At 43.7% G+C, this 25106-nt stretch overlaps 2 protein-coding genes across 5 annotated transcripts; both read right to left on the reverse strand.

The window, feature by feature from the left end:
* Nucleotides 1-227: 227 nt before the first annotated feature.
* On the reverse strand, nucleotides 228-20315 carry glyr1 (glyoxylate reductase 1 homolog (Arabidopsis)). 4 transcript variants are annotated; one of them, XM_030725527.1, is made up of 16 exons: nucleotides 20189-20315; nucleotides 19252-19288; nucleotides 19077-19156; nucleotides 18853-18991; nucleotides 15937-16047; nucleotides 15432-15515; nucleotides 10516-10569; nucleotides 6733-6783; nucleotides 6494-6567; nucleotides 6273-6372; nucleotides 5960-6070; nucleotides 5286-5387; nucleotides 4963-5125; nucleotides 3449-3628; nucleotides 3115-3239; nucleotides 228-2958 (listed from the first exon to the last, which is right to left on the reverse strand). In XM_030725527.1, exons 1-16 carry the CDS (start codon nucleotides 20224-20226, stop codon nucleotides 2884-2886), a joined length of 1524 nt encoding a protein of 507 aa, XP_030581387.1. In that variant the 5' UTR covers nucleotides 20227-20315; the 3' UTR covers nucleotides 228-2883. The 4 variants fall into 4 exon arrangements, with proteins under 4 accessions (XP_030581387.1, XP_030581388.1, XP_030581389.1 ...); XM_030725528.1 differs by lacking the exon at nucleotides 15432-15515; XM_030725529.1 differs by lacking the exon at nucleotides 5960-6070.
* A 1044-nt stretch (nucleotides 20316-21359) lies between these two features.
* On the reverse strand, nucleotides 21360-22763 carry LOC115777598 (zinc finger BED domain-containing protein 5-like). Its single transcript, XM_030725507.1, has one exon. It carries the CDS (start codon nucleotides 22761-22763, stop codon nucleotides 21360-21362), a length of 1404 nt encoding a protein of 467 aa, XP_030581367.1.
* Nucleotides 22764-25106: the final 2343 nt, after the last annotated feature.

Consider the following 25106-nt stretch of genomic DNA (forward strand, 5'->3'; position numbering starts at 1 on the left):
TGTTCAAGGAGCCAGTTGGAGAGGATGGTGTTATCCTGCTGGAAGCAGCCGTCAGAAGATGATTACACTGTGGTCATAAATACTGCTAGTAGTGCACAGTCAGGTGCTTTCTGGTCTTACTGACCACTCAACGCATCTGACACTACAGGTCACATTTCCCTGATCATCAAATTCAAATGTACTAGTAATATTAAACTGTTAAAGATAAAACAGGCAGTGAACACACGTCACCAATTAGGAGTTTAGGATTTATTAAACAGCACAAAAGTCTTGGTATTTCCACATGTACACAAAATCATAAATATCCCCAAATCCAAACTCCATCCACCTTCCATCAATGGGATCCAAGTCATTGTCATTTCATCGCAATAATAAGCCAGATTATATAAGCCATATATTTATAAACCATTTACATTTGAACTGAACAATCTACAGTATTAAAACACAGATGTTAGACATTCGCTCTGTAGAGTGAAAACCCAAAGTTTCTTCATTAATCCTGATTACTGTAGATAGAAAAGGAACCCTACTTAGCCTAATGTGCTATTTACATCTTCTAAAAACAGCTCTTTAAACTCGAGAGCGTGTTGGAGAAACCAAAATTAAAACCTAACCTCGGATAACAAAACGTTTCTCAGGGAACGCTGGATTCCTACCACACAACCAAACTACTGTTTGACCAACTCATTCATTGAGAGCTTCAGATGAGAAAACCATGAAGAACAAATCACCGTGAGGACCTTTTTTCCTGCAGGAAAATCACGTGGGGAGGTCTGAAGATCACCCTCCTCCGTTTTGGTTTCTTCATGTCATACTGGACAAGTTATAGCAGAACAGCAGAGGGACCTGGAGCTACAAACGCACACTCTTCTTGCACTTCCCGACTCACAACTTAAAATCAGACAAAATGAACTGCAGCTCATTCCAAACGTAAGAGACACCTTAAATTAGTAGAATTCCCTTAGTCGACTGGATACAGAGAAGATCCATCAGAACTTTGAACAACTGATTGGAACAGTGTGTATGCTGGCCACTGATGCAGGTCTTCACAGGGTCGAAAACTGAGGCACCAACACAATAAAATAAAAATAGAACACAATGAAGATCAGTAAGCCCTTATCAGACGGGAATGGTTTGCTTCATATCATTTTTGAATTCAGTGTGTGCGACTGAAAGAAACTCGAGTCACACAACAGTGCTGTAGTATAGATGTTAGAAGTTGTAGTCCCAAACACACCTAAAACAATTCTGCACTTACGTGTGTGTGTGTGTGTGTGTGTGTGTGTGTGTGTGTGAGTGTGAGAGAGATGTCTGACAGAACGTCGTCAGCCTGATGAAGCGTCCGTGTTACGTATTCCACGTCTGGAAAGGGCTGAAACCCACCGCCCAATCCTGAGGAGTCCATGTGTGGAAGGGAAATGTTGCCCCGCAGCTACGGAGCAAAACCGGCTGCTCCACAGACTGTGTGTGAGTGTGTGTGTGTGAGCGTGCGTGTTCAAACAACCATAACCACCCGGGCTGGACTGAAAACCATCTGGACTTCACTACTTTGCTTTCTGCCCTTAGAAGAAAACAGATTCAGCGGCAATCAAAGATTTGAGTCAAAACATGAAATAAATATAAGATTAAAACAATGATTTGTTCATTGAAACATTGAGACCAAGTTTCAGGGTTTTCTAGTGTAAAATCACCTTTCCAGAGTTCTTTGGTCGACAAACTGCGTAATTGAGAGCTCAGAAATCTCTTTGGCATTTCATTTTAATGATCAGCACTTTGAGCATCTGTCACAAGCTTGGTCAAATTAATCAATCAGGTCTAATCAAACAGAGCTGGCCTTTCAAACTGCTGCCCACTGTCATGTGACCATCTGCTCTCAGTTTTGAATGCAAAGTGGAAGAAATGAATAACAGATTTGGTTTGAGGCCCAGACTGAGAGCACAGCCGTGTAACAAACAGTTTATCTGAAATGAGATGTTCATTAGCCTGAACTGTGTGTGGGATTAATTCTACAGCTTTAGGTGTCAATGTTGAAACCTTTCCTTAGTTTGGTTTCTAATACTTTCATCCCACCGCAGTCCAAAACCGACTTTCAACTCTGAACCACGATCCTTTAAAAAACGAACACGTCTGACACGAGAGGCTCCACTACGAGCTCAGCGTCAGCTCAGAGGGGGCTGATCTAGTTTAGTTAAAGAAGAAATGAGAACTTGTCCAAAAGAAAGGATGGAGCGGAAATCTCAATTACTGCTGCATTTTAAGGCCTCAGCACATCTGCTGCTTCAAGACGAATCATAACACTCATGGAAAAGCATAAATCATGTGGTCTCACACAGAAAGAAGCTATGAGCAAACTGCACCAACAACAGCTGGAAAGAGGCATAAATAAATACTCTGAACTGAACGACTCGAGGGTTACAATATTAAGGCAATGCAGTGGCATGTTGTTGTTTACTCTCATGGATTTCTGGCAAAGATCACACTATCAAACACAAGGGTCGGGAAATAAACTAAAACATTTTAGGGCTCAAATCCACATGGTAATTTCTCTAGCTTCACAGCAGCGCCCCGCGTTACTTACACTGGTTTTACAATGAACCCGGCAACGTGGCCCTGCAGAGCGCAGTAGTTCAGCCTTTTTTGAAGCATTCTTACAGCATAAAATTCCCACCGTACAGTCAGTGCACTGCTTAATGTTGCCTCTAAAACATGGAATTACAATCCCAGGACTTGTGAGCAGGTAACGCGGCCGGCACTGGGGTGAAATGAAATAAAACAACTAGAATTTAAAATAAAATAATACTAAAAAAAAAAAAAAAAAACTTGGATGAGAAGGGAGAAATAAGGGATTGAAGACTGTGGTCCATGGCTGGGCCACACCTCGCTCTAGTGAATGTAGGCTCTGTAAACAGCAGAAATGTCGTTGTCCGACTGGTCCAGGGCCTTGGCCCTCTTGTAAACCTGCACAGGAGCAAAAACAGCAACAATGTGACTTGTTTTGCACAATGAAGTTATTTTAAAAGAAAAGCTAGGGAAAAAAAATCGTTTCTATAAAGAAAAATAAAGAATGACAGACACACCCTAGAGACAAACATGGAGGAACAATCAGAGCTGTACCTCATTGGCAGCTGCAGCCATTGGGGTTGGATGGTTGGCCATGTCGCCCATGGAGATGGCTAGCCTCAGGTCTTTCTGAATGTGTTTCAGATAGTAGTCTGGTTTGAAGTTACCCTGTAAAATATCTGGAAGAGGCAGAAAGAAAGGTTATTATAAGCACAGTACGGTATTTGAATAGTCACTGATCCTTCCCAGTGAAGACTTAAAACTAAACCAAAAGGGGGCGCTACACTACATTTGAGTGGGCAGATTCTTCAGATGCCCTTCCTGATCTTTCACTTGTCAGGCAAATGTGAAAACCACCAAACTATGAAAATGAACAAAGCTGACTTACTCTGGCATTTCTGGTCCACAAAGGTGCTCGCCATCTGACCCTGGCAGAGGATGTCCAGGAAGGTCTGCTGTGATTGGCCAGTGGCCTGTGCCAAGGTTAGCCCCTCTGCAATGGTGGCCATGAAGCTGCCCTGAACCATGTTGAGAATCAGCATCATCCTGGCTGCATTCCCTGCTTCACCTTAACACACACACACACACACACACACACACACACACACACACACACACACACACACACACACACACACACACACACACACACACACACACACACACACAGAGTCAAGAATGTTGCAGCTCAAAGATGAGGTTGCTGTGTAAGTACAGTGAAAAAAAATGTCAAGTTTATTTGTTTTTGTGTTGATGGACCTAAATCACGTTTCAGGGGGCTTTAGTTCAGAGAGGTGACGTCTTGGGTGGGATGAAGATTTAAGGACACAGTGGGAGTTCTAGTTTTCTTTAAGGAAGGAACGTAGACGATTGATCATTTCCTAGTCAGCTGACGGAGCCTGTCCCATATAGGAAGAGAGGCGATGGACAGGTTTCCAGTCCATCGCAGGGTAACACACACACAGACTGACCAACACCACTCACATTCACACCTATGATAAATTTTACACCTTCACAACAATTTCACTGAACTGTGGGAGGACACCACAATGGAAACCCCACACAAACAAAGAGAACATACAAACTCCATGCTGCCAACCTTCTCACTGTGAGGCAACACTGTGCTGCCATTTATTAGGATTTAGTGATGCAGAAATGCCCACAACGCTAAAAATTCTTCTCCTCACCTACAAGGTCTTGAATAATCAGGCACCATCTTATCTCAAAGACCTCATAGTCCCATATCACCCCAACAGAGCACTTCTCTCTTAGACTGCTGGCTTACTTGTGGTTCCTAGGATACTTAAGAGTAGAATGGGAGGCAGAGCCTTCAGCTTTCAGGCCCCTCTTCTGTGGAACCAGCTCCCAGCTTGGATTCAGGAGACAGACACCCTCTCTATTTTTAAGATTAGGCTTAAAACTTTCCTTTATGATAAAGCTTATAGTTAGGGCTGGATCAGGTGACCCTGAACCCTCCCTGAGTTATGCTGCTATAGGCCTAGGCTGCTGGGGGGTTCCCATGATGCACTATTTCTTTTCATTCACCTCTTTTTACTCTGTTTATACCCCACTCTGCATTAGTTATTAATCTCTGTCTCTCTTCCACAGTGTCTTTTGTCCTGTCTCTCTCCCCTCGCCTGGAAGACGACCACAGAACCCATGTTTTGATGTTGTCGATATGGGTTCGTGCAGACTGACGGGCAAAGGTGAATAATAATAATAATAATAATAATAATAATTCCTTTGTTCTAAGACCTTTGCTCCATGTCACTGTCTGCTGTGTCCCTTCTGTGCCCACCTCCAATAAGGACAACTTGCCAAACAATTCGTCTCAGTCTCAAGGTCTTGTTTTTGCCAAAACAAGTGCACTGATCTGCCTGCACACAGTTACACTCTTCGTACCCAGAAAAAATGAGGTCTTGCCCATGGCCTGGAAGCAGCTGCTGCAGTCCTCATAGACCGTTCTGTCACCAGCTGCCAGAATGACCAGCATCCCGTCGTTGGAGAGCTGCTGGCTTCCTGCCACTGGAGCTTCCAGGAAGCGGCCGCCCCGTGATGTGATTACCTGACATTCAAACAATGAGTAAGAATTTACCAGTACTACTCAAACACTCACAGGTGCTCCTCCTATAAATATTTCTAACCATGAAGAAGGGGGTTTAAGACAGTTCAGCAGTAAGAAGTTTTAGGATCATTTTATTTTACGGCTTCATGTTGGTGTGTACCTGTGAGAGCTCTGTGATGGTCTCTGGATCTACCGTCGACATCTCTACGTAGCATTTTCCCGGTCGGATTCCCTGTAGCACTCCACTGGGTCCCAACACCAGCTGTGGAAAACAGAAACGTGACCCCTGTCAGATCATCAAGCTGTTAAATTAACAGCTTGGTCACATTCGTCAGTGCGTGAATCCGACGTCCATGACATTAACACAAAGAAGTGTGCAGGCAGGACCAGCCTGCTGACACGAGCTGGGAACTCCTGGCTGGTCATCAGGTGATCGCCCACTACTAAAAAGAAAAACACTCTACAGTGGGCCACATACTTTACACTTAATGTTAGAGGTGAAGCAGATGAACCTCCAGCATGTGTCAGTCTGCCTGGAAACAGATGGAAAATCTTTTGATGAGCTCTGGTAAAACTTTACCTTACCTTTAAAACTGCTTCAAATAAAATTCTGCTGTCTTTGTTTGTATTGGCAACATTTGGGAAATGATGCTGATATATCGGGATTCTAAATAACCTTTGACCTCAGTTACATTTCACATCTGCTCTGAAATTCTCTGATTCACCAATGGAGCTCCTTCACGGTCCAGTTCTGAATTTTACTTTTCATCTCTTTCTGCCGTGTCTCTTGTGCTGTTTTTAATGAGCATTTCACTGCATTTGAGTGGTACTCACATCCCTTGCAGCCTTAGGGTCAGAGACACAGGAGAAAGTGATGTCACACATGGAGGCCACCTCTGCAGGAGTGCGGCCTAACCTCGCCCCCTCCTGGATGAACAGGTCACACTAAAACATGACAGGGAGGAATTATCAGGAGCAGCAAGCGCGCACACACACACACACACACACACACACACACACACACACACACACACACACACACCTGATTTGACATTTTGTTAAAAAGGTGCCCTATCAAGATCTCCTCCAAACAAATTAAATGTATTTATGTTAAGGCCGTCTCATGAATGGGGGCTGATGATGGTACCTTTTCTGCGGTGCGATTCCACACTGTGACGATATGACCCATTTTCAGCAGGTTGGAAACGATGCCGCTACCCATCAACCCCAGACCCAGGAAGCCTATTCTGTACAAAAGAACACACAAACCAAAACATGAAAAATGAGTCCCGTGAGCGCTCTGATTGGCTACATTTGGCAGGTTTCAGAACACTGTGGTGTAACGCTGCAGTGAGGCTGTGCCAACACCTTTTATCTGTGGGTGTGATGCTGCCATTGATAGCTGTGCTGTCTGCTGCTTGGATGGATGTTGACCCCGTGACCTGCACGATCAAAAGCAAATCTGTGGAAATCACGCTCAAAGGCACCAGACATTCAACAGACTGTGTTCCTGAAATGCTGCCAGTGAACACAATCATTACAAGTTTGAAGCAAATCAAAACTCTGCCAGCAGAAAAAAAGCATTTCATATCAAACTTTCACTTTACCTCCTCGATGATCTTCAGGCGCTTGCTGATGGGTTCCATTGATGAGGCTGGCTGTGAGTGCACACAGAAAAACAAAAGTAAAAATGATGCACCTTATATTTAAGAGCCATTTCTAAGAGGTATAATTCAGATCCCATATTTTATTTTCACATAAATTAATAGTCACATATCCCCAGTGTAGCCAGCAGCCCCTCACTCATTGTCCTGACGTGCTAAACCAGCAAAGTGAGAAGTTGGACAGATGGTATTTAAAAATGATGAAACTGAGGAAATCATCATCTGTATCACATTCTTTATAGAACTGGTAATCAGCAAAATTATATTGAGGTGGCATTATTAGACTTATTTACCAGTTAATTATGTGATGAGCTGTTATTTGTGCATGCTTTGTAACCACACTTGATCTTTTTTAATTAATATTAAACAGCTTAGACTTAGGCAGGCAATTGAGGACATTTAACTTTGATGTTTAGTTTAAGTGTTGCAGGCTGACTGGAGCCAACTGAGCCTGAACGCAACACAGGCAACACAGGCACTGCCATCATCTTAAATCTGATATCTAAACCAGTCTTACACCAAAGACTGAATTTCATCAGCTGTGATCTGGTCAGAAGTTTCCATCCACTCATCATGGACATGAATGTCATGGCAATTTGGGACTTTTCATGATGTCTTTGAACTCTTCATAAGTGGTGCTGGCAGTTTCTACGGTGTCTTAATGTAACAAGGCCTGTTAACCTCTCGTGAATGATCATGATTGACTACACCTGGCAGTTTCTCTTTGACAGCATAAAAAAGGCAGAATTTGAACTGGAGCCATTTCTAAATGCAGATTACAGGATCATCACTTTAACTGTACGCAAGTACAAGTTATCTGGATGTGTCACCACTGTGCCATGGTCTGGAAGAGGACCTAAACCGAGGAGATGATCGTGGACTTCTGTCAGAGAATTCCCCATAAGCCCGTTGTAATTGATGGAGAGAGCATTGAAGTTGTTCAGTCCTATAAATATCTGAGTCCATCTTGACAAGCTGGACTGCTCAGTGCACATGAATGCAGCCTATAAGGACAGAGCAGACTTTTTTTTTGAGGAGGCTCAAATCCTTTAATGTCTGCAATGAGTTCCTGCACACTTTTTTACCATTCTGTTGTGACAAGTGCTGTGTTCTTCACGGTGACTTGTTGGGGAAACAGCATCACTGCAAAAGACTGCAACAGGCTTGATAAGCTGATCAGAAAGTGTGTTTCTGTGATGGGTGGGAGAGCAGACTACGTGGGGGAGCTGGTGGAGAGGAGGGTGAGGTGTCTTATGCAGACCATCCTGAACTACAGCACTGCAGGAGACTGTGGCAGGTCAGAGAAGCAGCTGCAGTAACAGGCTCCTCTGCTGCACTGTAGGACTGAGAGGTTCAGGAGGTCCTCTGTTCCTCCTGCTGTAAGGTTGTACAACACCTCTTCCTGACGTGCATTTACAGGGGTTGGACAATGAAACTGAAACACCTGTCATTTTAGTGTGGGAGGTTTCATGGCTAAATTGGACCAGCCTGGTGGCCAATCTTCATTAATTGCACCAGTAAGAGCAGAGTGTGAAGGTTCAATTAGCAGGGTAAGAGCACAGTTTTGCTCAAAATATTGCAATGCACACAACATTATGGGTGACATACCAGAGTTCAATAGAGGACAAATTGTTGGTGCACGTCTTGCTGGCGCATCTGTGACCAAGACAGCAAATCTTTGTGATGTATCAAGAGCCACGGTATCCAGGGTAATGTCAGCATACCACCAAGAAGGACAAACCACATCCAACAGGATTAACTGTGGACGCAAGAGGAAGCTGTCTGAAAGGGATGTTCGGGTGCCAACCCGGATTGTATCCAAAAAACATAAAACCACGGCTGCCCAAATCACGGCAGAATTAAATGTGCACCTCAGCTTTCCTGTTTCCACCAAAACTGTCCGTCCGGAGCTCCACAGGGTCAATATACACAGCCGGGCTGCTATAGCCAAACCTTTGGTCACTCGTGCCAATGCCAAACGTCGGTTTCAATGGTGCAAGGAGCGCAAATCTTGGGCTGTGGACAATGTGAAACATGTATTGTTCTCTGATGAGTCCGACTTTACTGTTTTCCCCACATCCGGGAGAGTTACGGTGTGGAGAAGCCCCAAAGAAGCGTACCACCCAGACTGTTGCATGCCCAGAGTGAAGCATGGGGGTGGATCAGTGATGGTTTGGGCTGCCATATCACGGCATTCCCTTGGCCCAATACTTGTGGGCGCGTCACTGCCAAGGACTACCGAACCATTCTGGAGGACCATGTGCATCCAATGGTTCAAACATTGTATCCTAAAGGCAGTGCCGTGTATCAGGATGACAATGCACCAATACACACAGCATGACTGGTGAAAGATTGGTTTGATGAACATGAAAGTGAAGTGGAACATCTCCCATGGCCTGCACAGCCACCAGATCTAAATATTATTGAGCCACTTTGGGGTGTTTTGGAGGAGCGAGTCAGGAAACGTTTCCCTCCACCAGCATCACGTCGTGACCTGGCCACTATCCTGCAAGAAGAATGGCTTAAAATCCCTCTGACCACTGTGCAGGACTTGTATGTGTCATTCCCAAGACGAATTGACGCTGTATTGGCCGCAAAAGGAGGCCCTACACCATACTAATAAATTATTGTGGTCTAAAACCAGGTGTTTCAGTTTTATTGTCCAACCCCTGTATGTCTTCCTGTCTGGTTATACTAGGTGTGATTTGTTTTGTTTTGTGATGTGATGTACACCTGTGTGTAGTTGCTGCTGGACAAATGAAGTTCCCCAGTGGGGATTAATAAAGGAAACTGGTTAAGATGTTCAGGAACAACTCAGGAACCACCAAGACTCAAGCCTGCCATGAACTGCTGGGACACCAGCATCACCGTCCACAGTGAAGCCAGTTTTACATCTCCATCGACTGAGGGGGTGTCAACCATGAAAGAAGCCCCTCCTCCAAAATCTACACCTTCAAGCACGACTGAAATTTGCAACAGCCCGCATGGATGAGCCAAATGGCTTCTGGAGAAATATTTGATGCTCAGACGAGACAAAGATTGAGCTTTTTGGCCACAATGACAAGAGGTGTTTGGAGAAGTAAAGGTGAGCTTCGAAACCTAAGAATCTGTACCAGCTGTCAAGTGTGGTGGTGGTAGCATCATGCTCCGGGACTGCTTTGCTGCCAGTGGTACTAGTACACTTTACAGAGTGGATGAAATAAAGGCGGCGGCAGACTCAACTTCACCTCAAATCAGCAACTACAGAGTTGAAACTGTTGGGTGTTCCAACAGGACAATGATCCCAAACACAGATCCGAAGTGGTTTTGGAATGGATAAAGCAGGCTAACATTTAGCTGCTGGAATGGCATTCCCACATTCCTGACTGCAACACAATCGAAAATTTGTGGACTATGCTGAAGACCCAAGCCTATGGCAGGAAATGAACCAACTGAAATGAACTCTACTAATTCTGATAAGAGTGGTAAAAATATCCAGCCAGAATTATACCAGAAGATTTTGATGGCTACGAAAAGGGTGGTCGAGGTGCAACGTGCTGAGGGACATTTAACCAAATATTAGTGGGGGAGTATGCATACATCTGAGCCTGTATGTAGACTTTAGACCCTGCGTGGATCAGAGAAAATCCAACATGAATTCAAACTTGTGCACCCAATTCTTGGTTTTGAAAAAGAAAAATCACAAAGTGTAAACATCACAATGTTGACCAACATGCCTCTGCTTACCTTTTCAGACTGGCTGAGCAGGAAGTGATGAAAATGTGGGTCATCCTTCACAGGCTACAACACAATAAGAGTTCAGTGGATGAGTGTTCAGACAGGCACAATGATCTGATGCAGGGCTTCAATGTGGCTGTTTGTGATGTTCCTGGTAACAAATCTAGAAGTGGTTCAACCCACGGCCTAAAGATGGTCTGATTGTATGCTAGAGCAGCAAGCTGAGCATGAAAAGCTAGTCAAAATTCACAAAGGCTCCTCATTTACACGTCTCTGCCTGAACTCTACAATGCTACAGAAACCCCCGAAGAACAAAGTACTGTCTGTGTTCACAGTGGGTACAGAAAGTATTCAGACCCCTTTAAATTTTTCACGCTTTGTTTCAAATATCACACAGTCATAAGTATTCAGACCCTTTGCTCAGTATTGAGTAGAAGCACCTGTTGAGCTCGTACAGCTATGAGTCTTCTTGGGAATGATGCAACAAGTTTTCCAGACCTGGCTTTGGGGATCCTCTGCCATTCTTCCTTGCAGATCCTCTCCAGTTCCGTCAGGTTGGATGGTGAATGTTTGTGGACGGCCATTTTCAGGTCTCTCCAGAGATGCTCAGTTGGGCTTAGGTCAGGGCTCTGGCTGGGCCAGTCAGGAATGGTCACAGAGTTGTTGTGAAGCCACTCCTTTGTTATTTTAGCTGTGTGCTTAGGGTCATTGTCTTGTTGGAAGGTGAACCTTCGGCCCAGTCTGAGCTCCTGAGCACTCTGGAAGAGTTCTTCTTTCAGGACATCTCTGTACTTGGCCGCATTCATCTTTCCTTCAATTGCAACCAGTCGTCCTGTCCCTGCAGCTGAAAAACACCCCCACAGCATGATGCTGCCACCACCATGTTTCACTGTTGGGATTGTATTGGGCAGGTGATGAGCAGTGCCTGGTTTTCTCCACACATACCGCTTAGAATTAACGCCAAAAAGTTCAATCTTTGTCTCATCAGATCAGAGAATCTTATTTCTCATAGTCTGGGAGTCCTTCATGTGTTTTTTGGTAAACTATGCGGGCTAACTTTGTGGAGCTTTCTCCCATCTCCCTACTGCATCTCTGGAGCTCAGCCACAGTGATCTTTGGGTTCTTCTTTACCTCTCTCACCAAGGCTCTTCTCCCACGATTGCTCAGTTTGGCTGGTCTAGGAAGAGTTCTGGTCATCCCAAACTTCTTCCATTTAAGGATTATGGAGGCCACTGTGCTCTTAGGAACCTTGAGCACTGCAGAACTCCTTTTGCAACCTTGGTCAGATCTGTGCCACAGTTCTGTCTGAGCTCCTTGGGCAGTTGACCTCATGATTCTCATTTGCTCTGACATGCACTGTGAGGTCTTATATAGACAGGTGTGTGCCTTTCCTAATCAAGTCCAATCAGTTTAATTAAACACAGCTGGACTCCAATGAAGGAGTAGAACCATCTCAAGGAGGATCAGAAGAAATGGACAGGATGTGAGTTAAATATGAGTGTCACAGCAAAGGGTCTGAATACTTATGACCATGTGATATTTCAGTTTTTCTTTTTTAATAAATTTGCAAAAATTTCTACATTTCTGTTTTTTCTGTCAAGATGGGGTGCTGCGTGTACATTAATGAGAAATAAAATTAACTTTTTTGATTTTAGCAAATGGCTGCAATGAAACAAAGAGTGAAAAATTTAAAGGGGTCTGAACACTTTCTGTATTCACTGTAAATGCTACACAAATCTGAGGTAAAAACAGCATCAACTACAGCACATTAAGGGTGTAGTCCCACGAGGCAGGGTTGTCTTGCGCCATGCCCCCCACACCCCCGCTGTCCACACTTAGACTGCTCATAATGATCAAGGCCCAAGCGTGCATCAGTTTGTCTCAACTCCTGTTGCTCACGCTTTCACACAAACAGTTTTGACATGCATTCTTGCAGAGCACAAGTTCCATAATTTTATGAATTTCTGGCTTCATTAGGGAAGCAGCAACACACTGTCCTGTCACATACAGTAAAGTGCAAAAGTCTTGAGAGTCACCCCTCATTTCTTCACATTTTGATTGGAAAATGGTTGCAGCAATGTATTGAAACATGTACACACACATACAGGGAAATACAGTATGTAAGTCCAAAGAGTTTGTACAATTCTAACAAGCTTGAAAGTCAGTATTTGGTACAACTCCCTTTATTCAGCCTGCCTGAACTCTCTTAAAAAGCTTTGTCATTTCTTCAACACTAGAACAGTAACATGTGTAACACCGTCGCTCTCACTTCCACGTGAGGGAGGAGAGAAAAAAAAAAAAAAAAAAAAAATCACCCGATGTTAGTGTTCTAGTGTTAAGCAGCCTTCAGGAACTGAAGGCCATTCAAAGCTCTTTTTTAGGTGCTCGTTGCCCCCCCCCCCCCCCCCCCCCCGTTTAACTTCCTTAGGAATTACACACTGCACACCATGCCAACAGCTCTTTGGAAATCACCCTGTTGGTGCAAAAATTTTATTATGCCTGTCAAACTGTTATGTTTGGCATTTTTCATAGAAATGCATTGTTTGTGTAGACAACACTGGTTCATCTTTTGAGTTAGGGACCTTTTCTTGCTTGAATGACAGGTGGATTTGAAAAAAAAAAAAAAAAAAATCATTCCTCTAAAAATGATCAGGAACAAGGTTTGAAAAGGAGGGAAAAAGCTGGAGAACTACAGCTCAAGACCACTTTAAAAAGTTACAAAAGTTTGGCTCCTTAGAAGCAAAATGTAAAGAAATGAAGGCTCAAGAGTTTTGCACAGCAGTGTATTTGTTCATTCCTTGTTATGGAGGCAGCTGTCATTGAGGAAGCACTGACATCTGTAATGGGGTGTGAACACACTGCATGCAAACCATGCAACTGAAGCCCACCTGACCCTACTGTTCAAGTGGGCCCCGGTACAATCTTTAATCAATAAGAAATAGCAACCACTTATTTTGCATTCATACTATTGCAAAATATCACCTGCAGGGTTAATGAAATTAACGGTCACTTCCACCTGGGATGCTGCAACAGTAAACTGCTGTATGCTTTATGAAGTGTAAAGTGACACTCATAGGTTGGGTCAATTAAGAGAATACAGTGCAACTCTACCAGCCAGCACCTGTGAAGTGAACTAAAGTTGTGGAATTTTATAGAACTGCACAAGAATGGGATACAAAAATGTCTCTTTATGGAAAGAACAGGTTGTACCACAGTGGCTCAGTGCAGATTTAATTCTAGTACCTACAGTATCATACTCCTATTAAAATGAATGAAACCCAGAGTTCCTCTCTATGTAAGTATAACCAGTTTAGTTTGAACAGACCCGTACAGGAAGACATGCTTAAATTGCTCCATTTTAGCCATTTAACAAAAACTGAATTAACCGGTCTTGCATTAATAATGAAACAAAGTAGTGAAAGAAGCAGTGATTTCAGCCCAGCACAACGGACAAAGATGAAATCGGTCGATTGTGTTAACAGCGAAACAGCCAGCATGAAAGCTGAGGAGCAGCTGGCAGTCACTGCATTCACTCAGAGGAGGGGGGTGCACTGCTTCCTCTAAGAACCATCCTTCGAATTGGAGAGCAACATCATGACCTTGTGATGCAAAGGCTAAGCCACCTGATCATTCAGCTATCAGCACTGTAAGCCCTTCAGTCTGGACGAGTATCTCAGTATCTACAAATATTTAGGTTCTGATGATGTGCTCTCCTGTGCACCATATTCAGCAACTTGTTAGAAGACTAAAATTAAAGTTGGGTTTTTATTTTAGAATCAAGTCCCGCCTTTCTTCAAGCCAAAAAACTTGCTGCAGCTACACCAGTACTAGATACATGCATGCATCTTCTCAGTGTTTACAGTCACTGGACTCTGTCTGGAGCTCTGCATTTCATCACCAGCTTTAAAAAGTTGATGGTCCCTGTCCACCCGCAGACTGAATCACTAGTATATTCTATGGTACATCCATCAGAAATCCACGGTGTGTGTGTGTGTGTGTGTGTTCTTTGCTCCCATGACTACTTCTTATTGGTGGTGCCTAAAATTCAGACAGAGCTTGGGAAAAAATCCTTTCAGTTTGCTGCTCCATTTTCATCAATAGCTGCTCTCACTAAATGTTTTTAGGACCATTTTAAAGAGTTTGAGATGCAGAAGTCTGGCTCCAAGGGTCCTCACTGAGGATATTTTGGTTGAATATAAATGTTTCCATTTTCTAATGATTTTAACTCACTTCTATGCTAATTGTTGTACACGTTTGTTTTTGTCTAACTGTGTGGGCCAGTTGTATAAGATTTTAAATCTCAATGGGATTTTCCTGGTAAAATAAAAATAAAAAAATGCTATAATGTACAGTACCAGTCAAAGGTTTGGACACTCCCACCCATTCATGAATTCACAGTGACTGGGGTGGGGGGGTTCTGAACCTCTGATGGTACTACTGTACGCTTCCATCACTGATGGATTTCCAAACTGGACACAGGAGCAACCTGAGCTGTAACGGCTGTGAACATGTTTTCACTGCCATAAAGAAACAGTCACTGACTCCATGTTTTAGGGGTGAGTTGTTTCCATTCATACACATACAAACTTGTTAAAGGGTTTTTCACTCAGAGTGGTCATCAACCCTGGTCCCAAAAAGCAGCTTGGCCCTCATTACACCCACAGCCTCACAGGAAGGTTAGGAAGCAGGCAGACGTATTTGTCAGTCAACTAAACCAAACCTCAGCCTGGTTTTGAGCCCCTGCAAACAGGGTTGCTGACCATCTCAAGAGCACAACACCAAGCAAACAGTTTCAGCAGTCTATACAGAGCACCAAACAAGTCAGAAGGGAAAGGTCTGCAGTTGCTGGTGAATTAAAGCCAAAGGTTAAGGTCAGGTAGAAGGCAAGACAAGGCAGGCTTGGTGGGAAGGGGGCGTTCACCTACGCTGCTTTCCCATTTGAATCCTGAGCCCGGTCCAGCCCCCAGCCTCTCAATAGTTGATGGCTCGGGGTCAGAGTCAGTTAAGTCCTTAAGAAGGAAAGAAACACACATTCACCTTCAAATCAATGTGCAGAGGTCCGAGTCTGCTGTGGGGGTGGGGTGTTTCTCTATCATTGGAAGGAGCAGGATGTTTTTTTAACCACCACACTTTAGCAGGTAAAATCAACGGTGCACTTTTACACGCACTAGTTCTCCAAACTGGACTGTTTTCTGTAGTCACAAAGAACCTAATTTAACTTGGATGTGATCAATTTTACAATTATATTCCAATCAGTCCATGTGGCTTTATTCCAGATAAACTGTAGAACAAAAGTGTCATTCAAAAAAATAAAAGTAAACAACAGTGACAGGAAGTGTTGATGGCTCGATGCACTGAGGAGCTAAGGTTCAGCAGTGAACTACTTGAACTGGTTCAGTAAAGTGTTGACTTGTTGGTGTCGGGACTGACCTTCTCAGAGGGGTCCTTTAGGGCACTGAGGTCCTCGTCATCCTCGTCCAGGATTTTCAGAGGCTTGGTGGGCGTCTTCTTTCCTTTTGAGTCTCCTTTGCCGTCTGAATTCTTTCAAAAACACAGACTGTCATTCTGTGCTGCCCATCTAACAAAAGGTCTCAGCAGTGTGACAACTCTGCACCAGGCAGGCGCATACATGTACACAGGGAATGAAGAGGAGGAAGAGGATGGCTACATGAACGTGTCTGCAGGGTTCTAGTCGCCTAGCGCTGTGCCAGGCTGAGAATTTCAACCGTTCACCATTACCCCAATTAGCAAGTGGTCGTCTGAAACCTGGGAGCTATGCTGAGCTGAACACCAACGCAGACTGTATACAAGAAGGAGCTGCGCAGGCTCCGTTTTAGGGCTGCAACGATTTGTCGCCATAATCGATAACTTTGACTACAAAAATTAGTTGATGTGGAATTTTAATGTCGACGTGTCATATTCTAAAACCACTTGCTTTTGTAACTGCACTACACTACAGGAAGATATGGGGCAGTATTGCCTTCATTGTCTGCCAATAACAATACTGAACAATACCGAATAACATGGTGGAACAGAGGAGGGCGGAGTAAACGAATGAAAATAGAGAGACTGTCAGAGGCCCTTTTTACACCGACTGGGTGCCGGTGCCAGTATGTGAACCGTTCAGTGGTTTTTTCCATCGTGAATGCACTCGGTGCTCGGCCGAAAAACGGGTTCAACTCCGGCACCACAAGCTAGCTGGTCTCGAACCAAGAACGCGTGATGAAAGTGGCAGAAGGGTGTGACTCTCAACATAAAGTTGTCTACCGCTATTTCACTGCATAGTGTGTATTACAGCAACGCGATTTTGACGGCTGTGAATTAGGTTGGGCTCTAAGGCTGAACTTGCTGCTTTGTATCAGTTCATATCACAGATAAAAGGACACAAAGTGCGTACTTGTTGTCTTGCTCTAATCGCTGTCTGTGTTTCCCTCTGTGCTGCACACAGATGCTGCAGTAGTTTGGTTTGGACCCTAAAACGTATTTGCAGCACAGAAAGGGGAGCGTGTTCTCCCACGTTTGTGCGTGTCCGTGTCCAGACGAGGACCCGCCCACACTCATACGTAAAGGAGCAGTTCACAGAAACGCGGTGGGAACGCGGGCCCGTTCTTAAGCGTTTCTCCGGTTCATTGAAACCAACACCAGCACTGGCACGAGCACCTCTGTGGTGGAAACGTAGGAATAGGTGTGGGAGCATTTGACAGAAACCAAAATAAAGCTGAATGCAGAGCAGAGCTTTCCTTCCACGGCAGCATCGCTGCAGTGCTGAGCGTTTAAACCGCCACGTCGCTGATACCTGTTAATGTTTGTACAGGTATGTTTCTGTTAGTTTACCTGTCGGAAACAAGCTCACGGATGATGTTTGCTAAGCACCGTCATTTCAGTGATGTTAGCTAACGAGTGAAGGACAACAGGAGCAGCTACGATGGCTCCTATTTGTTTTCTTCATTAATAATCAGCGTTCATTCTGAATAATAAACCTCTGTATGAACTGAATCATCTGTAAACGCTTCAGCTGTTTTGGACGGAAAAATCTTTTTGATTTAATTTGAAGCCTTATTTGAACTTTTGGACAGAGGCCATTTTTATTTATTTGCACATTATATTTTCATTTAAAAATAAAAATTGCTTTCACTTTAATCAGCATTGTTCATTTGATATTTATCGTGATGCTCACATTAATGTTAAAAATACATTTGATTAGTTTCAAACTCGTATTTTTATAGATCACTATTTTAATTGTGAGAAGAGAACAAGGTGATGTTAACAGGTAGGCAGGCTTGGACAGGTGAGGGAAGATTGAAATAATCAATGACTAATCAATAAAATAACTGACAGATTATTTGACTACCAAAGTAATCATTAGTTGCAGCCCTACTCTATTTCTAAAAGGCAGCTGAGATCCTTTAATGAGTGCAGTACTTTGCTGTGGTCTGCTGGGGGCGTAGCATCAGAGCTGGTCACAACAGACTGAATAAACTCGACAGGAAGCCCGGCTCTGCGATCGGCTGCAAACTGGACACATTTTAAACTGTGTTGTGAATCAATCATGAACCACACTTTGCACCAGTTATGGCCCATTACGCTCACCGTATTGGTTGTGTTGCACGCGAACAGTGACATCGCCACAGCTCTGTATCGTTTACACTAGCGTTAGCTAGCATAAATTGTTCTACTAAACAATGGGTGTTACCACTCAGACAAAACCTCTACAACAGCACTGGTACAGGAGGAGGAGGAGGACTGCCCCACATTAACCTCCTACAGGTCGAGTGCCATATTTCTGATGTTTTAGTGTGATTACTAGGTTCACCCAGAAGTCAGTAAAAAGCACAGAGAGCCTCTCCTGACTGAACATGGGTCAGAGGCTCGGAGTATGCAGAGACACAAACACAGGCTCTCCATCCCTCCTCTGACCTTTCCCAGCACATTTCTCTGTTTTAATTCCAGCTCGCAGTCAGTTTGGTCTGAAGCAAGGCTGTGTGAAACAGTCTGCCATGCCACTATGTTGCTCTGTGTATGATGGTGGATAAGGAAAAATATAAAGATAAAATAATAAAACGCTGGCATTAATTATGCCAGTGTGAGTTTTTCAAACAGCAATCTGTAAATTCGGCTGGACTGGCATTCATGTGGTGCTGCTATGAATTTCAAATCTCTCCTTAAATTCTCAGACAAGCTTGTCTTATTTTGTGATTCAGGTGATATACATTTCATCTACATCTGTGAATTCTTTCAAGAAGTCAATACACAACCTGAAATCTGTGCATGTGGTGCGTGGGAACAACTTTAGCACATTGTTCTCCTCACCAGGAGGCGGGTCAGGTGTGAGAGGACATGCCTCACCTGTTCTTTCCCCTTTGCTTTCTTTAGGAAGTCTTCCACTGCATCAACAGCCTGCTGGAAGCGCTTTCCTTTGTTTATCTTGATCATCTCCTCTTTGTGGGCATGGTACGGCTTCAGCTGCTCTACTTTGATCCAGGCACTGGACAGACACACAACTCCTCCATATTAGGTGGAAAAGGCAGTGCATGGTCAGCCAGAACAGGCAGCTGATGATCCATACTTACTGGTCTTCTGTTCCAAAGAATTTCACAAAGTGGCATTTCTTGCCCCGGGGCTTCTTCAGGTCCTTGGGAGGGCTCACTATCTGAAACACGAGTGAGTGTTTTGGTGTAACATTAGCATCATTTCCTTAGGCTAGAATTTAAATTCAACGACCGGAGAGAAGCTGTGCCTCCTTACCTTTCCTGGCCATGGTGGGTAACGACCGAGCTTCCCCCTGAAATAAGACGCACACATTTAGCACGGAGCAGAAGCAGGTCACGGAAACAGCAGCATTTCATTTCTCTGCTAACCAGTCTGGCTACTGGACGCTGACAGAAATGAAAAGCTAACATTGTCAGTGAGCGCCGAGGTCTGATCAAGGAGTCATTCTTTGGTGGTGTCAGATCAGAGTGGCATCGGCACAAAGCTGCTGCCCTAGAAACAGGCCCGCTATATTCAGCTAACAGACTTAACAGTATAATTCAACAGGCTCTCAGGGGTGCTTCTCCTTATCCAGCACCCATGCTGAGCGGCGCCGTGTGCGTGGATGCGCTCCCGCAGATGAAGTTCTTTGCTCCGGTTACACGAGGTTATGCAGCTGCGTCGTTTGTTTTCTAGGAGCAATATGTCAGCCTTGATTTGCTGCTGGCTCAACGGCGGCGAAATCAGTTTCAACAAACAGACGCGCAGATGTGTCAGCCCAGGCTCTGCGGGACACTTGTGAACATAACCGCCCGCAGTAACACGGAAGCCGAGCGCAGACATCCGTTTCAGCTACGCTGCTAGCAAAGCCCGTCACAGACCACAACACTCCCACTACACGACGCACTGCAAGGAAACACAACGGCAAAGAAACCTGACCGTAAAAGATCCGTTTGTGACTGAGAGCATCATGTAGCTTAAACGTTTACTGCAGCTTGTCCGCTAGCCAGCAGCTAACGGCGGCTGCTGGCTGAGTCAGCTTGGTTAGCGATTTGTTTGGGTCGACTACCAACTAACCCAGCACGGGAAACACTTCCAACAATTACATTTGTTAACGCCACCGAGAACCGTCACTGCCAGCAGCACTAACGCAGCCCTACTGTAGGAGCCCCAGCAGGAACAAGAGCGTTCAACCGTGTTTAAGGTTACTCACCACACTAGGTCCCCGATCCTCAGATGCACCGTCGCCATCTTACAACTTTAATAAAACGTCGCACTGAATGAGAGGAAACGACAACACACACCCACTAATCACATGTGAGGGCAACCCCTCCCCTTCCTCTGCACGTCACATCCGCCGCTCTGTGGGTCATCACGTTCAACTCTGCACGTTTCACGCGCAGCATATACAGTAATTATACTTCAGAAGACCACAGGAGAACACAAGCAATGACCCAGAGCAGCGGTGGCAAAGGTGCACAAAGGTGTAATAATAATAAAACTATTATTACAAGAAAATACAAATTTTAAATTCTAATTCTAATGAATGCATTTAGCTTGAACACCGTTCTGCAGAACATGAGCAGAGAAAAACAGATAATTTAAAAAAGCTGTATTCGGCCTTCCCCACATTGTAGAGGGTGACTGCCTCACCTGAAAATGAGTCCAGTCAGGGGTTACAGTGGGATTCAGCAGGTGGGAGAACCCTAAGATCTGTAGTGGCTCAGCGTGGGGAAAAGAGTCAATAATTTCTACTGTGAGCTTCAGTAGATTTCCTTTGTGTCAGGCTGTGATCAGGCTCTGTGTGGATTTACACAGCTGGACTGAACAAGATGTAACCCAGTGTTTCCTGAGCTATCTGAGCTGATCTCCATCCCCTACACCAGTGCTTCTCAATTATTTTCTGTTACGCCCCCCCTAGCAAGAAGAAAACTATTCGCGCCCCCCACTCCCCACTGTGACTATCCATCTCTGCATAACATTTTATCCTTATTAACATTAAAGAAAAGAAAAAAGAAAGACATATGGTCAAACTTACAAAGAATAACTTTATTAAATCGTGTTTTAAGTCTGCAACAGAAAAGATTTTGTGCATCATTGCCTGAAATTAAAAATAAATAAATCCTTGTTTAAACTGTAAACATGTTTGACCAACTAATTGCACCATTGCAAAATTAAATCAAATCAATAAATAATATTTAATAATTATAATAACTAATAAACTACAAAAACTAAAAAAATAATAACTAATTTATATTCAGTTCAGCAACATTAACTCAGGAGCACAATATATAAAACACTTGAACCTACAAAACAAAAATGAATTAAACAATTTGTGCTCATTTTTTCTTTCTTTTTTGATCAAAATGAGGAGGAAGTCAGGTTTAATGGCTACAATGAGCACGTTTTGCAGTGCACAGCTTTTCGAAGCGAGGTTCGAAGCATGATAGTGCAACTCTCAGCTCCTGCTCAATGTTTAGCTGGGACCTGTACTTGGTCTTCAGTGCAGCAACAGCAGAGAAGCCAATCTCACAAAGGTAAGATGTTGAAAAAGGAAGCAGAATGCTTATAGCTTTCTCCCCTAAGAGTGGATACTGCCTCTCTACACTCAGCCAGAATGCACTGAGTGTCTGTGATGTGAACCTCAGTCTCAATGTGGAGTCAGACGTCATGTCAATGAACTGCTCCTCTTCTGCAGAGCTGAAACCAGTTGGAGCTGGTGCACTGAAAGGGTCTCTCACCCAGTCATACTGGGAACTGTTTTCAGGGAAGTACTTTTTAAAGAATCCAATCAGTGAAGAAATATGCTGCTTAATGTGTGGAATCACTGAGATAGCATCATAGTCATTAGTGTCCACAAATTCATGCAGGTTCTCAAATGAATCGGTGTTTCCTTCATCAAGTTGCCTGCCCCACATTGCAAGCTTTCGGGTGAAAGAGCTAATCTTGTCTGTGACCTGAGGGAGGTGTTTATCTTTCCCTTGAAGCTGTAGATTCAGTTCATTTAGCTTTCCAAATATGTCACTCAGGTAGGCCAGTTTTCCCAGGAAGTTCTCATCACAAAATTTTTCTGCCACTTCATACTTGTGCTCCTGCTCAAAAAACACTCTTATTTGCTCTCTGAGCTCAAAAACTCGGGACAAGACTTTTCCTCGTGACAACCACCTTGCTTCACTGCGATAGAGCACAGCTTGATGTTCGGCTCCCATCTCCTCACAGATGGCAGAGAAGACTCTTGTTTTTAGTGGTCTAGTCTTTATAAAATTGACTACACCTATGATGTCAGTCATAACCTCACTTAATTCAGGGGAAAGTTGCCTGGATGCAAGTGCTTCTCTGTGTATAATACAGTGTGTCCACTCAGCATGAGGTGAGGCTGTCTTGATGAGAGCCCTAAGTCCTTTTCTCTTCCCTGCCATGGTTTGTGCACCATCACTGCAAACACCAATGCAGTTCTCCCACTTTAGCCCATTCTCAGTCAAAAAGGAGTCCAGAATTTTGAATAGCTCTTCAGCTGTGGCTCTGTCTCTGACATATTTACAAAAAAGTAGATCCTCACACAGGGAGTTTGACAAGTCAAAACGTACATAAGCAATAAACAGACAGTCTTTGTTGCTGTCAGTTGCTTCATCAAATTGTAAGGCAAAACGTTTGTCTTTGAGTTTATCTACCAGCTGTTCATGAAGATCGTTAGCAATGTCATCTATACGTCTGGCGACAGTGTCATTGGACAGAGGGATAGTTTTTAGTTTTGCTGCACTGGCGTCGTCCAGCATGACAGAGACCATGTCTAATGCTGCAGGCAGTATCAGCTCCTCTGCTATGGTGTGGGGCTTTTTGCACTGCGCAATTTGGTACGCCACCTTATATGATGCTAACAGCGCTCGATGGTTTACTGAAGTAGCCTTCACAAAGCGGGATGACTGTTGGCAATATTCAGCACGTTTTCGCTGAAAAAACTCTAGCGGCTTACCGGCGTGATTGGAGTGTAACGTATTTAAGTGACGCGCTAATTTATTTGGCTTCATGCTGTCCGCTGCGAGCATTTTTAGACACAGCAAACACACCGGTCTTTCCTCTTCTCCAACTGTAGTGACAGTGAAGCCAAGCGCTAAATACGCTTCGTCGTATTTTCTCGTCTTAGCTTTCGGGTGACTTTCTTTTGTCTCATTATCTTTGTCTCTCTCCGCTTTTCTTTTCATCCCTGTTAAAAACTTTTTCATGTTGGGGGTTGTTATGTTGAATAACGGAGGCTATAGACAGAACGCAGTCGGAGCTTTCTGTTGACTCAACACTGCTAACCAAGGCAAACCTGTTGTAACAATGACAGCGCCACTGCCGCCTACTGTAGAGGATGCGCAATTACACTTTATACTAGTACGGCCCAAAAAAAAAAGCCTGTTCCCCAGGGTCACACGCGCCCCCCCAGGTATCGCACCGCGCCCCCTTAGGGGGGCGCGCCCCACTATTTGAGAACCACTGCCCTACACTGACAGTACACTGTTTCTGTATACTGACAGCATACAGACGGCATAAAGATGGAATTCACTGAATGAATCTCAGCATCATCAAGTCAGATTCAAACTCATCTCTGCTACACTTGATGTAACACTGTAACACTAACCATTAACACCACAGCTGCTGGCAGTCCAACACAGAGATTTACAGTAAACTCACCACAGTGACCAGTAACCTCTCTTCCTCCTCTGCTCTTCTCTTTCTTACATCTTTCTCCATCTCTGAGTGAACTTCTCTTTCTTTTCTCCACAGCAGCTGTTCCTTCAGCTCACAGACACACTGTGTGACAAACTGTACACACTTTGTGTGTTTGCTGATATTTGTTGAGCATTTAGAAACATTGCATTGAAATGACCTGCAACACATTACTCCCTTTATGCTCGCTCCTGTTATGTAGTGGTAGCTAAGGTGCTGACCAAAAACGTCCACTTTACCCCTGAGAGCACAGCACTATAAATGATGCATAAATTATGTGGTTTTAATTCTTTCATTTCTTTGTATGCAGTAATCCTGGGGAGATCGGTTTGATGGCGCAGTGACCGGAAATAAAAACTGTTCTTTAAACCTAAAGTAATGAGTCTGTTTTGAAAATGTAAGAAGTAGAAAGTAGAGATACTTGTGTAAATATGTAGGGAGTAAAAGTAAAAAGTAGTCAGAAAAATAAATACTCAAGTAAAGTACAGATACCTAATAAAATCTACTTAAGTACAGTAACAAAGTACTTGTACTTCATTACTTCCCACCTCTGGTTATTAGAGACTGTAGAGAGCTGTTGATAATATTCACTAAATTATTCATAAAACAGTGAGATATAGGTTTCAACAGTTTGATGGAGGTGAAGTAAAGAAAAGCAACACTTCAATTGATCATTAACTTCTTCCAGATCTTTAGAATGTGAGAATGTGGACATCAAACTCATTGCAGTAATTTGATGAATGTGAGGCAGTGCATAATAGCCACTGAATTACTAGTAATGATTTTCTTAATAGCAGTATTATTTGTTAATGATCTGACATTAAGGACAAGCTTTAAATGACAGGGAGTGATGGTAGTATTAGCAGATTGAGACAAGCCAGGTTAATATGTACAGGAGCAGAGGGTGTTTGAAGTTTGCTTACTGGCTTGTCTGTTGTTAATTATTACCTTAATATGAGAAAATGGTTTGGGAAAGTCATATACTGTTGTATCAGCAATTGTTACCAGTGAGGAGTTCAAGGGATCAAAAAATCTGGGTCCTTATTATAAAATGAAGAACTCACAATCTGGCAATTCATAATGTTTACACAGGGTCCTATTACTACATGAGAGACAGATGAAGTAACTAAAGATTGATTTGGGCTGGCATTAGGACCCAGATGATGTCAGTAGTAGTGGAACTGGTCAGACTGAGTGGACCGTGATGAATCATTTTCACTTGGTGCGATAGGAGTACCTGAGTGAGTGATACCATATGCCAAGTCAAGTCAAGTTTATCTGTATAGCAGATAAACTAACACAACAACAGTTGACCAAAGTGCTGTATATAAATTTATAATTTAGAATCAATTTAGGACCAAATCATCATACATACAGTGTATCACAAAAGTGAGTACACCCCTCACATCGCTGCAGAT

The sequence above is a fragment of the Archocentrus centrarchus genome, unplaced genomic scaffold (genome assembly GCF_007364275.1).
Source record: "Archocentrus centrarchus isolate MPI-CPG fArcCen1 unplaced genomic scaffold, fArcCen1 scaffold_58_ctg1, whole genome shotgun sequence".
NCBI lineage: Eukaryota > Metazoa > Chordata > Actinopteri > Cichliformes > Cichlidae > Archocentrus > Archocentrus centrarchus.

Coding starts and splice junctions, on each gene's coding strand:
- LOC115777598 (XM_030725507.1), bottom strand. CDS start 22,763: ATGGTCTCTGTCATGCTGGACGACGCCAGTGCAGCAAAACTAAAAACT.
- glyr1 (XM_030725527.1), bottom strand. CDS start 20,226: ATGGCGACGGTGCATCTGAGGATCGGGGACCTAGTGTG. Junction 6,784..10,515: donor TGCTCAGCCAGTCTGAAAAG/GTAAGCAGAGGC, acceptor GTGCACTCACAG/CCAGCCTCATCAATGGAACC. Junction 5,126..5,285: donor CCATCACAGAGCTCTCACAG/GTACACACCAAC, acceptor TTTGAATGTCAG/GTAATCACATCACGGGGCGG.